The sequence below is a fragment of the Thamnophis elegans genome, chromosome 5, assembly GCF_009769535.1.
Source record: "Thamnophis elegans isolate rThaEle1 chromosome 5, rThaEle1.pri, whole genome shotgun sequence".
NCBI classification, from domain to species: domain Eukaryota; kingdom Metazoa; phylum Chordata; class Lepidosauria; order Squamata; family Colubridae; genus Thamnophis; species Thamnophis elegans.
Window position 1 is genome coordinate 47,166,035 of NC_045545.1, and position 13,561 is coordinate 47,179,595.

The 13,561-nt window shown below is 39.5% G+C and overlaps 1 protein-coding gene across 1 annotated transcript in view; it reads left to right on the forward strand.

Annotated features, from left to right (window-relative positions):
• LOC116509029 (bromodomain and PHD finger-containing protein 3-like) overlaps positions 1-13,561 on the forward strand; it is a 47,890-nt gene that overhangs the window by 20,494 nt on the left and 13,835 nt on the right. The window contains 7 exon segments of the mRNA XM_032217912.1: positions 408-1,774; positions 2,575-2,731; positions 4,388-4,519; positions 5,573-5,701; positions 8,479-8,517; positions 8,519-8,792; positions 9,044-9,307. Coding sequence (XP_032073803.1) covers positions 426-1,774; positions 2,575-2,731; positions 4,388-4,519; positions 5,573-5,701; positions 8,479-8,517; positions 8,519-8,792; positions 9,044-9,307 — 2,344 coding nt within the window. The 5' untranslated portion in view covers positions 408-425.

Sequence of the window (13,561 nt, forward strand, 5' to 3'; positions counted from 1 at the left end):
CAAAGGCAAGGGTAACTGTAGACTTGATAAGATGTTGTGGCACTGAAATTGGGATATAAGATGTTGGTCTAGATTAAGTTGATCATATTTATTCTGTTTTTGTAGATTAGATTATTTGGGAGCCACTTAGGATGATCATGTAAAGATAAGCCACCATGTAGGATTTCTAAAAAAAAAAAAAAAAAAACCAAACACGAGTTTATAGCTTATATATTGTCATAATTTAGCCAGTTGTGTTTTATTCAATAAACTATGGTTAACTGCTTTTGTGCTTTGTTTCTAAGTACCAGCAATTAGAAATCACTCCAAGCAATTCATCAGCTAATCAGTTAGACTCCATGTACTGAAATGATGTCCACATGCTTGAATATAGTGGTGTTCAAATTTTCTGTTGTATTATCCTCTAGATTTTCTAACTTGCTGCTATGAGGAAACCTCGGAGGAGGTCCCGGCAGACTTTAGAGGGAAGACGCTCTCCTTCACCGTACAGTTTGAAATGCTCACCCACTCGAGAGACACTGACATACGCCCAGGCCCAGCGAATAGTGGAAGTCGATATTGATGGCCGTCTCCATCGCATCAGCATTTATGATCCTCTAAAGATCATCACCGAGGATGAGCTAACCGCCCAGGACATCACAGAATGCAATAGTAACAAAGAAAACAGTGAACAACCCCTTTTCCCTTCAAAAACCAAGAAAAATCAGTGCAAAGGTAAAAAAAAAGAGACATGCACCAAACATGCTTCGGGAGCATCTTTTCATCTACCACAGCCCAGCTTTCGCATGATTGACTCTTTCAGCCAGCTGGATGCACCACCTTTGCCTTCAGCTTACTATCAGTATGTTGAGAAACCACTCGAGGATGTTGACGCCGAAGTGGAGTATGATTTGGATGAGGAGGATTTGGCCTGGCTTGACATGATCAATGACAAAAGGAAGAGTGATGGGTATGGGTCAATTTCTCCAGAGACGTTTGAATTGCTACTGGATCGTCTGGAGAAAGAGTCGTATTTGGAGAGTCGTAATAACGGAGCCCAGCAGACCATGATAGATGAGGATGCTGTCTGTTGTGTTTGCATGGATGATGAATGTCATAACAGCAATGTCATTTTATTTTGTGACATTTGCAACTTGGCTGTGCACCAGGAGTGTTATGGAGTTCCCTACATCCCTGAGGGACAATGGCTTTGTCGCTGCTGTTTACAATCCCCTTCCCACCCTGTTGATTGTGTCTTGTGTCCAAACAAAGGTGGAGCATTCAAACAGACCAGTGATGGTCACTGGGCTCACGTTGTTTGTGCCATCTGGATCCCAGAAATCTGTTTTGCAAACACTGTGTTTCTGGAACCCATTGAGGGAATAGAATATATTCCGCCTGCCCGCTGGAAACTAACTTGCTACATCTGCAAGCAGAAGGGCATGGGAGCAGCTATCCAGTGTCACAAAATGAACTGCTACACTGCTTTCCATGTTACCTGTGCCCAGAGAGCTGGTCTCTTCATGAAGATTGAGCCCATGAGGGAGACCAGTCTCAATGGCACGACATTTACTGTGCGCAAAACTGCTTACTGTGAGGCACATTCCCCTCCTGGCACTGTGAAAAAAAGACGTGCAACTACTGCTCATGAAGGAGATGAGGACATTGTAAAGAATGTGACAATGGAGAGAGCCAGTCCCAAAAATAAAAGCAAAGTAAATTGGAAGCAGAAGGTGAAAAAGGAAAGCAGTGCTTCTGCACCTCTGCTAATGATCACACAGATCCCTTCTTACCGGTGAGTGGCACAGCTGTTCCAGCCATCGTTTCGGTATAAATCTAGCCTAGTAGTCTATCTGCCCTGGTTTGTGCTTTCATCTCAACAGGACTTAACCTTTGTACAGTTTTCAATTACTTACATCCTTCCTTGTAGAATAAACAATCCTTCCCAATGGCTTATAAGGCATTTAAAGAGGCAGATTAAAAATAAATATTATTTGAAATGAGTAAATGAATAAACTTTTAGGGTCCCTTCCAAATAGCCAGAACAGGGGGAGCGAAGTGTAGCCTTCCTTCCCCTCTCTCAATGTGTCTCTTTAGGGATCATTCCTACAGGATGGTTGGTGGTAGTGGCCCTGTGGGAGGGGAATTAGAAGGACTTTTCTAACAGATTTCGGGATGAATAAGGCAACCTTACTATGTGCTTGAGTATAGCTACAGCCCACAGCTGAGCTTGTTTCTTGAAGTTCATATTGTACAAAAATGTTTTTTGAAATACTAAATCGCTTTGGTTAATTAAAATTGTGAAGTAAATTTTGTTCGTTTAAGCTCACTTGGTGGATGGGCATAGCTCATTTTACTATTTCTGCTGCTGAACTGGATCTGTACAACTGTTTCTAGTGGCATTAATTTTCCAATTGAAAATCCTCTAATCTGAGATACTGCATAGTTTGTATCTAAAGCTCATGTGACTAGAGAATTAGGCAGTGGTCCATAATGCCTGAAGTAGTGGGGGTTACTATGCCTCATATGGATTTGTGGAATCTGAAATTGGATTTAATAAGGGATAAGCTCTTTTGATGCTGTTATTTTCCCCAGACTGAATAAAATCTGCAGTGGACTCAACTTCCAGAGAAAGAATCAGTTCATGCAGAGGCTGCACAATTATTGGCTATTGAAACGTCAATCAAGAAATGGTGTACCATTGATACGGAGGCTACACTCTCACTTACAGTCCCAAAGAAATGCAGAACTGGTATAAGAATCTTTCATCATCATAGTGCTGCTGGAGTAGTATGAAAAAGAAATATTTGGTAAACTGAATGGGAAGGTTTAGGAAAGAATTGGATGAAAATGATCTTTCTGGAATAGCTATTGTTAGTTAGAACAAATTAATTAACTTTGAAAGTTTGAATGAATAGTAGTAACGGAATCATTAAATCTTCTCTTAGTAGATGCTTCCATTGCATAGTTCCTTTATTATCAGTTATGGCTGCATAAGATCAATATTTTATATTACATGATATTGAAAAGAGGCAAAACAAGATGAGATATATTCATGAAACTATTCCTTAAATCTGGAAATAGGGTTAACTCATTTTATAGAGAAATGTTTTATTCATTGTGGATATTAGCACTTGGATTATGGCTATTAATTATTAAGATGTTCTTTCTCCTATAGAGGAGTATTTTTCCCAATTCTAACTGGCTAACTATATATGTGTGTGTGTGTGTGTGTGTGTGTGTGTGTATATGTATATGTGTATGTATGTATGTGTATATGTGTATGTATGTATGTATGTGTATATGTATGTGTATATGTGTGTGTGTGTATGTATGTATGTATGTGTATATATATGTGTGTGTATATATATATATATATAATATATATATATATATATATATATATATATATATATATATATATATATATATATATATATATATAGTCTTGTTCTGCGATGTGTGCAAGACAATAAATGCACAGATCGCAGAACACAAGAACGCAGTAAGAAAAAAAGAAAAAACTTCCTCCCTTTTCCAGCACCTTAAAACTACAGGACATGAAATTAAGTTTGAAGGAACCAGGTTAATCTCCAAAACAGAACACTTCAACAAGAGAATAATTATGGAAGCTATCAAAATAGAGAAACACCCCCACAACATGAATAAACATGACGATACCTCCCACCTACCAAACATCTGGAAACCAGCCCTAGTCAACAAACGAGCCCCCCCCCCCCACCCAGGCCATTACAACACGAAACAATGGACACACAGCCAGCACCAATCAGCACCAATCTACCAATCATGAAACAACCACACAGCCAATCAATCCACTTACTGAAACAAAGCCAGCACTCCATACCCCACCACCACCAAGATTTATAGAAAGATGGCAGTATACACGCACACACACATCATAAAAATGTATATCTGCCACAAAAATGATAAAAGCAATAAGCAAGACATTCAGCACAACTGGGAAATGGGATCTGATCCACCTCTGGCACACCAGGCTCAAGCATAGAGCCATGCCTTTCTAGGCTTAACAAAAGACCAACGAGGAGAGGGCTGACCTCATTTCCAGAGGGATGATATTCTAGAGGGCAGGTGCCACAACAGAAAAGGCCCTTCTCTTGGGCCCCACTGGCTGACACTGTAAAACAGACAGGACCCAGAGCATCCTACTGGACTGAATGGATGGGTTAAAAACTACCTCGGAAAGACAATCACATAAACAACCTAGCACCAAGACTTAAGATTCACTTGTGTTAAACCTTTATAGTTAAGCATTAGATACTCTGTTTTAGGTAGACCCTAATTGTGAATGATTGTGAACCGAGAGAGAAAATTGCAAGATGTGATGTGACAGAATACAATCTGTAGCAATAAAATGTTATCTCCACAGAAGGAGCAGGATGAAAAAACTAGTGCAGTAAAAGAAGAGCTTAAATATTGGCAGAAACTTCGACATGATCTAGAAAGAGCACGGCTGCTCATTGAATTAATTCGTAAACGTGAGAAACTCAAACGTGAACAGGTAAATAGAAGCATGTCTTAATGGTGCTTTAGCATCATTTCTGTATATTAATTACTACTGAAGTTGCATATGCATTACAGATTTCTATAGCTACTGAAGGATGGATTAATTAATTAAATTTATTTGCCACTCATCTCAAATTGAAACAACTGTAGGTGACATATAAATAAGAATAATATTTCATGTTGTTGATTAGATCAAGAAAGGGTAATATATTATTTTTTTCTATGCTGATTTCCAGTTCTAAGCCTGTTTATTCAGAATCAAACATTACTTTATTTAGTGTGACTCACACTCGATTAAGTTGCCATATAATGCAGCCAAAGATAAATCTGAAAATGGATTGGAAATTGTGTGATTAAAAAATGCTTCAGGGCACATTTGATTTGTTCAAAAATTCCAGATTTTTCTCTGCAGATGATGTATTGTCAAATAAATAATAAAAATTGTAAAAGCAAAGATAAAATCCAGAAACTAAATCTAGGAAAACAAGCATATCCGTAGAACTACACCAGTAATGTAAAATCGGTTTTATTACTGAACTGTTCAGGGAAATACGAATGTTTTTGTTACAAGATCAGCAGGCTGCCCAGATGAGCTTCCCTGGATGGGTTGTGCCATGATCCTTTCACCAATTATCACTTATCTAGTTATGGACCTTTATGTATCTGCATAAAGATAGGAAGGCATAACTATATGTTATCCAGTTAGTTTAAGTTAAGATTTTCAACAAAGCTATATTTCTAAAATTCACAATCATGTAAAATGCAGTTTTACAGCTAAGTATTTACTTTAGTTTGCAGTTTTATGCTTTAAATAATCACTGTCTTGTTCTGGCAAAGTGATATAAGTTGAGCAGAGTGAATTTTGTCATCTTGAAAGTTATGCTCCTGTGTAGTATCAGGCAATTCCATACATTGGATTTGTTTACAGTCCATTTTACAGTATTATGTGATGAATGGGTGAGCTTTGTAGATTAATTATATATGAAAAGAAAATATTCCTTTTTTCCCTCTCTGGTATCTCTGAATAGTATTATTATTCTTATTTCAGGTAAAGGTTCAGCAAGCTGCTATGGAGTTACAGCTCACACCATTCAATGTTCTTATGCGCACAACACTGGATTTATTGCAGGAAAAGGATCCAGCCCAGATCTTTGCAGATCCTGTAAACCTGAGTGAGGCAAGTACCTGGTCCTAGATACATGGTTAAGATGATTTGAAGACACTGTTTAGAGGAATGGCTGTATCACGGATTGGCAATGCAGCACTTGGGAGCATTGAATCATTTAGACAATCAAAAAAAAAAAATCTTCAGGGCCCACAAATTAAAGATAACGTTACAATATTACAAAGAGTTTGAGGGATGCAAATGCTGAAATTTCACAAAATATGTTGCTCTTGCAAAGTTTCTCTCATATTTACAGAGGTAAACAGTACAATATTCTTGTTATTTTATCATTAAATAAAAACATATTGCCAGGCAACTGGGAAAAATAAAACCCTGCCAGCTCTTGGACAATGTAAAAATACAACTGGCAGCAATAAAGTCTTGTTACTTGATTATGTCACGATACTGCTTCATAAAAGTATTTTTGAAGAATAAACTGCTTACGCAAAGAGCTACCAAATTGTCCCAACTATATAGAGCACTGTCTATATGGAAATGGGCTCTTATCTCTTAGCAAGATAGTTCTATTTATGAGAGGTGAAGGGCAATGTTCCGTCTAATTTTTTTTCAGTGTGTGCGGAAAAGTATAGTATTTGAGCAGCACATTTTCATGCCTGAGCACCTGAATTTTTTTCACAGATGTTTCACAGAGCAATTGATTTATAGGATCCGAATTGGAATGGAGAAAAATGGTTTTGTGCGTGAGTGTGTGTGTGTGTGTGTTTGAGTGAGCGAGGGATCCAGTAAGGGAACTGCGCCTATTTAGGAAAGAAGGTAAATTATTGCAAACATGATCAATCGAAGATAAGTATGGGGACAGGTTGGGCAGTAGAGAGAAAGTGATAAAAGAGTGGGAGATAGGAAGAAAAAAAGAGGGAAGAGAGACAGAAAGAGACAGAGAAGGACAGAAAAAGTGACAGAAGAGTGGGAAAGAAGGAGAGAGAAAGAGAGACAAAGAGAAAGAGGGTGAAAGAGACAGAAAGAGACAAAGAGGAGAGAGAAGGGAGAAGGAGAGAGAAAGTGACAGAAGAATGGAAAAGAGGGAGAGAGAAAGAGAAGAGAGACAAAGAGAAAGGATGAGAGAGACAGAAAGAGACAAAGAGGAGAGAGAAGGGAGAAGGAGAGAGAAAGTGACAGAAGAATGGAAAAGAGGGAGAGAGAAAGAGAAGAGAGACAAAGAGAAAGAGGATGAGAGAGACAGAGAGAGAAGAGAGGAAGAGGAAAGAGTAAGAGAGAACATCTCATTTCAACCCTGAGGTGCAAATATTCTCTTTGATTGGTAATTTTATTTATCCATTTACTATCCAATACTCTCATTTCTCCTTAAGTTCATCAAGAATTCCCTTCTTTTTATTGAATTTATCACAATACCATGAGAACAACTTTTTCAGCATAGCTTTACAGCTATTTAAAATATATAGTAATTTAGGTCAGGTTTTCAGAACATTAGTCTATTTATAAGTCACTAAGTGCAAAGAAACAGATTCAGAAAGTTGGCTTCCCTTTTTGTAATTGCCTATTGTCTGCTTAATTTTCTACCTACATTTTTGATAACTGATATTCACTGTTGACCCAAGAAGCCCATCGCAGAAAGAAACCCTCCCTATGAACTTTGTTGGGTTTCCATGGAATGAAGTTTGATCTTTTTCTCAACCATACAATAGCGTATTCTTTCTAAGGAGGATATAATCAAGATAGTCCATAATTGCCTATCAATCTAACAGTATGGCGATTGACAATCTCTTTATATTTCAACTCTAACTCTTTCAGTCTTAAAGGTTTGGTGAGGAGAAATCCAAAAATTCTTTTAAAGAGAAAAAAAAATGCTTGCACAATTGCACCCATTGAGACATGTATATATACACCACACAGAGAAACAAACTTAACAAAGTGCTAAGTCTGCCCACCAACTAACTAACTAACTAACTAACTAACTTCCTCCCTCCCTCCCCCCTCTCTCTCTTAAAGAGAGGGGGAGAGAGAGAGAGAATCCCTCCTTCCTTCAGCCCAACACTCTTGCTGGCATCCCGGACGGATGAGAGGGAATGCAGAGGGTCTCCTCGCATCTAGGGCAGCGAGTCATTCGATGGGAAAGCTGCCTCTTAGAAGGAATGACGCAGATTGGCTCTCGTTTCATCTCTCTTGCTTTGTTTCTCCTGCCTCTTTGCTTTTCCGTTCAGTCTTTGGGCGGCAGATTGAAAGCAGAAGCCAATCCGGGTCATTCCTTCCAAGAGGCACGTTTCCCATCGAATGACTCGCTGCCCTAGACTCGAGGAGACCCTCTGCAGTCCTTCTTGTCTGGCCGGGATGCCAGCGAGAGTGTTGGGCTGAAGGAAGGAGGGATACACACGCTCACCCTCTCCCTCCCTCCCTCCCTCCCTCCCTCCCCTCCTCCCTCCCTTCCCCTCTCTCTCTCTCAAATGGCAAATCCGAGCAGCCGCTGCTGGGAGCCGGTCCCATGCTTTCCCCCAACCCCCACACCCTTCCTCTCAGCTACTTCCTGCCTTGTGATTGCTGTCTCCTATTATCGTGGAAGGCGTCTCACAAAAAACACTGGGTGGCAGTTGGAAACTGCTGCGCGGTGTTTTGTTGCCACGTGCGCGGCCGCTCACCCGCGCACCTTAGAGGGAACAGTGATGAAGGGAATGTAATTAAATAAATAAGTGGCATTCTTAAAAGTTTATGTTCAAACCCAGTGCCAATAAGAGGACATACAGAATAGTTATGATGGGTATACCCTGGTTGGCTAGTAAATGATTTTTGTAATTGTACAGGTTTTATATGTTTAGGTTCCAGATTACTTGGAATTCATTTCTAAGCCAATGGATTTTTTCTACCATGAGGAAGAAGCTGGAGTCCCACCAGTACCAAACACTGGATGAATTTGAAGAAGATTTTAACCTTATCCTTGCCAATTGCATGAGGTATAATTCTAAAGACACCATTTTCCATCGAGCAGCTGTCCGGCTCAGAGACCTTGGAGGTGCAATATTACGCCATGCACGACGGCAAGCTGAGAATATTGGCTTTGACCCCCAAGTGGGGATTCATTTGCCTGAATCTCCAAAGACAGAAGATTTTTATCGTTTTTCTTGGGAGGATGGTAAGTTTCTGAGCTATTTCTGATGTAATAAAGAGAACAAGTGTATAAAAATGTAAAGCAACTCACCTTGAAAAGTGTCCTATATAAAAATATTTAACTGATTCCAGATTTAAGTGATGAATTTCCTGCCTGTGGTATAATGTTCATAATATAGTATAATGTTTAGCTAGCTAGGAATGGTGAGTAGGTCTGGCTTGAGAAGCAGAGAACTTTCTCAATTGATATCACACATCCAGTATTTCTGATTGCAGTTGACAATATTCTTGTTGCTGAGAACCGAGCTCATCTTTCCTTGGAAGTACAACTGAAGGAACTACTGGAAAAGCTGGACATAGTGAGCACCATGAGGTCAAGCGGTGCCCGAACTCGTCGCGTTCGACTTTTGAGACGGGAAATCAACTCCGTCAGGCAAAAGCTGGCTCAGCAGCAGAATAAAGCCATGCCAAATGGAGAATCCGCCGCATGGGAAGAAGGTCTGGAAAAAATGCTGCAGAGTGATGAAGATAGGGAAAAAGGTGAGAGACTTCACTAGATTTCAATAAGTTAGTGAGGAAATAGATTTAGTTTAGGCTGGGCTGGGTGGGGTAAATGAAAATACCCCTGGAATCTTACACGAGTCTGTTATAACCGTGATGGTGAACACGGTTGCACTTGGAGCCCTCTCTGCAGGCATGCGAGCCATCGCCCCAGCTCAACTCCACCTCGCATGTGTGTGTGCACCTCCTGTCGGCCAGCTGATTTTTGGGTCTCTGCCACACATGCAAGAGACATGTGAGCATGAATGGGGGTGGGGGTGGGTCGCACAGACATGCGTGGGGTTGGAAGGGGAGCAGTGCCACCCCATGCCCCTTTTTGATCCCAGGAGGCATCAGGGAGGCCTGCTAGGCCCAAAACAGGGCGCGGGAGGGTCACACGTGCATTGCCTTATGGGTGTGGGCACACGGTGTATGCTGTTGCGTGCGCATGCTTTCAGCACGTGAGGACAAAAGGGTTAACTATCATTGTGTTAGAATAATTCTTGCTATAATTCTTGCTTTTAATAATGCATATCAAAAATATTTAAACATTGAGTCAAAGACGTCTTCAAGATTTGTGATATTTATCTTACTGCACAGTACAAATTGTACCTCATGATAATTGGTGAGTTTGGAAGAAAACAGCCGAGGCTAATCAGATTTGCCAACATCTACTTGGCTGCATCCCAGAATATGTCCTTACACTGAAATCTCTGTAGCATTTATAGGGAATACTAGGTTGGAACATTCTATGTGCTAGGAAAAGAGAAGAAGAGAGGAAGGAAGGAAGGAAAAAGAAAGAGAAAGAAACAACAAAAGAAAGAAAATATGAATCACCAGAGTAGGTGGCTGCAAAAGAGATAAATACAATTTTAGTCTACGTTAGTAGAAATTCAGTTCAAGGGAAACAATAGTTAGCTTTTGGTTATTATGCCTTATTCAGATTCTATCTCAGTTGTTGTGTCCAATATTACAATTCAAAACAAATTTAGAACACTTAAACTGGTATAAAGAGGAACCTGTGCGGAGGCATTGAGTTAACTGGGTATGTTTAGCCTTGAGAAAAGAAGATTAAGGGAGGGTATAATAGCACTATTCAAGTACCTAAAATGACTTTACAGAAAAGCAGTTGAGACCTGTTTTCTAGTAGAGAATATATGGAGCTGAGAGTTGAATTTTGGGCTTTTGGTGTTCTCTGAGCTTTTATTTGCTTCTTGAAAATCTTGCATTACCAGTCTGGGTGAAATCATTAGTACATAGGGCACTGAAGTTTGTTATCCATTTATATGTGATAGAGTGATCTGGCCTGGCTTAAAACATTTATAATTTCCCAATTGAAAATTGTGTTTGTATAGGTAGTCCTTGACGTACAATCAAATTTTCTGTTGCTAAGTGAGTTTTGCACTCATTTTATCATCTTTTCTAGCCATAGTTGTTAACGAAGCACTGCAATTGTTAAGTAGTAATCCAGTTGTTAAGTGAATCTGGCTTCCCCATTGACTTTGTTTGTCAGAAGGTTGCAAAAGGTGATCACGTGACCCTGGGACACTGCAACCATTGTAAATATGAGTCAGTTATCAAGCATCTGAATTTTGATCACATGATCATGGAGATGCTGCAACGTCATAAGTGTGAGAAATGATCATAAGTCACTTTTTTCAGTATCATTCTAACTTTGAACGGTCACTAAATGAACTGTTGTAAGTCGAGGACTACTTGTACTTGTACCTGTAGTGAAATTAAAGAATTTTTCCTCATGCCTTCCAACTGCCAATTGATTTTCATGGTTGCATACTGCCAGTTTGTCCTATATAGCAATCTGCATGATCTGTGCATTGTATGTTGTCACTTGATATGTTTTGTCTTCTTTGGCTGTTGAGTCTTTATGTTTGCTTTGGATGCTTTGGATAGATATTTATGATTTAGGGGCTGTTGTAATGTCAACAAATTGTACTAACCAGGGAGTAATTTCTAAGACGTTTTTAATGTGTGGTAGAGCAGCGGCCTCTAATCTTTGGGCAATAGGGACCAATTTTGTTGTGAAAGTTTTTTCCATGGACCTGAGGGGACATGGTTTCGCGTGCTGCCTGCATCCCCGGGATGGAGGTTTGCTTGTTAGCGCGGCATGGTTTCTGACATGTTGCGGACTGCTGCAGGGGGATACCTGTGGTATAGGGGTGGGCTCCGGGCCGGCAGGCATTACTGCTGGTTTGCTTGTGGGCGCTGTACAGAAGCAAAAAACAAGAGGGCGCTGCCTATGGCACCGCCCAGAGAACTGGTTTGGGGGCATGGCAGGCATGGGTTGCTGCCGGTTCCAGCGACCCAGGCTGCCAAACCACTCTGGTTCGGCCGAACCAATCCGAACCGGTAGGAACCTACCACTTCTGTGGTAGTGCTATCCTTTTCATAGGTTATGTACATTGTATTACAATCAATCACACAACACATTGACCAACATTTAGAAAAGCAAGAACTAGAACCTGAATAGGAAAATCAAGGGGAAAACTGTAGTCAATTCAAAGAGCAGTTGAACAATATCCCAATGGAAGCTGGTACCACAGGTGTCATATTTAAACACGAAATGACTTCATTCCCACATGCATTCATCATGTTACCTAGTCTAGTAATTAAATGTCTGCAAGAAGAAAAGTAAGCTCAGAAATCACCACTGATCCAAAAAGGTCAGTTTCTGTTGTTCCAAAATGTTGGACATGACACAGAGTAGGAGATTTAAATTATAGGAAGACAATTCCAATGGATCATTAGGGGGGGAAATTCTAATGTGAAAAGCATTTGACAACAGAACCAGATGACAAGAGACGGTAGTAGGGTCTCCTTCACTAAGTATATGCAAACCTAGGCTAAACAGATGTTTGTTGAGAATGCTTTAATTTGTGCTGAGCAGACTGTTATGAATGATGGCCTAAATGTTCTCTTCCTGTCTATATTCTGTGACTAAGAAGTCTTTGCAACTGTGTTCTTACCTGTAAAAATGAGCCGTAAATATTATACCATGAGATTTCCAAGGAAACTATACACACATACTCCAATTTATAGTAAACAATGGAATTCAAGGGATCTTAAACTCTGATCCTATGGGCAGTGGGAATCAAAATAGATTCTATTTTAGTTAGGTGTAATACATAAAACCAAACACTGTGATTTATGTACACAAAGGTTAAGGATTTTTGAATGAGTCAGAATACCATGACTTGTTCAATAGACCATACTAAAATGAATCATGACTTAAAGCCATAAATGATTTCAGCTAGCAAGTGTTAATCTGTTTTTGAACAAGGGGTTATTATTATTTTTCAAGTGACATTAGTTGATAGCATGCAACTAACTTGATTGTTCTCTCCCAAAGAAAGATGTGAAGTCATAATTTTTATGTTTTGAGACACTGAAAATGGAAATGCTGTATAGAAAAAATATAAAAAATGAGTTCATTCTAATGTGTTTGTTTCTAGTTTTGTTCATAAATTGCTAAATGTATTTTTCCCCTAGAATCCTGTAATATAAAAAATATGCGTACTCTTCTAAATGTAGACTAAGATTTTTAGTATTTTGTCACACACCAGATGTTTAGGCTCCTGTAGTTTCTCGGCAAGGGAGCAATAACTGTAGGAAGAGTTATTGTTATTCAAATAGCACTACCAATGATAAGAACAGAAGATGTGAAACAGCTGTTCTGCAGACCAACAGAAAGATAGGGCAGCACATGAAACCCTTGGAAATGACTTTCACCGTTCTAATTTCTATTGCAGGGATACTTGATACTTTGTCTTCTCTACACACTTTCCCCCCAGAAATTACACACTGGCGGTCAGTTCCCCAAAGGGGACTAATTTATGTTTAACGGTTAGTGAAGCAACTACAGAATGTTGTTATCTTCTAGCTGTGTTTTAAGTGTTATTCTCATTGTCATTCATGGAGAAATAAATAGTTGGTATGGCATTTTTCTGTCAGCACTCTTTAATTTTATTGGGAAATTCTTGAGTCATTTCTTCTTCCATGAGGATGGTCAGTGAATGGCATGAGGAGGATGATAAAATGACAGCATAAATCCAATGATTTCATCAAACAAATGCTTTCCTTATATACTTGTACTCTAGTCTCTGACACAACTCTCTCTGTATGTGGTTTTTGTGTGATGACATTGTGCATGTTTCTTCATCTGTTGTATTGACTTTCTTCCCTGGTCATCCATGTTGAAAGCTGTATAGTTTAGGACCTGGAGTGAATAATTTAGCT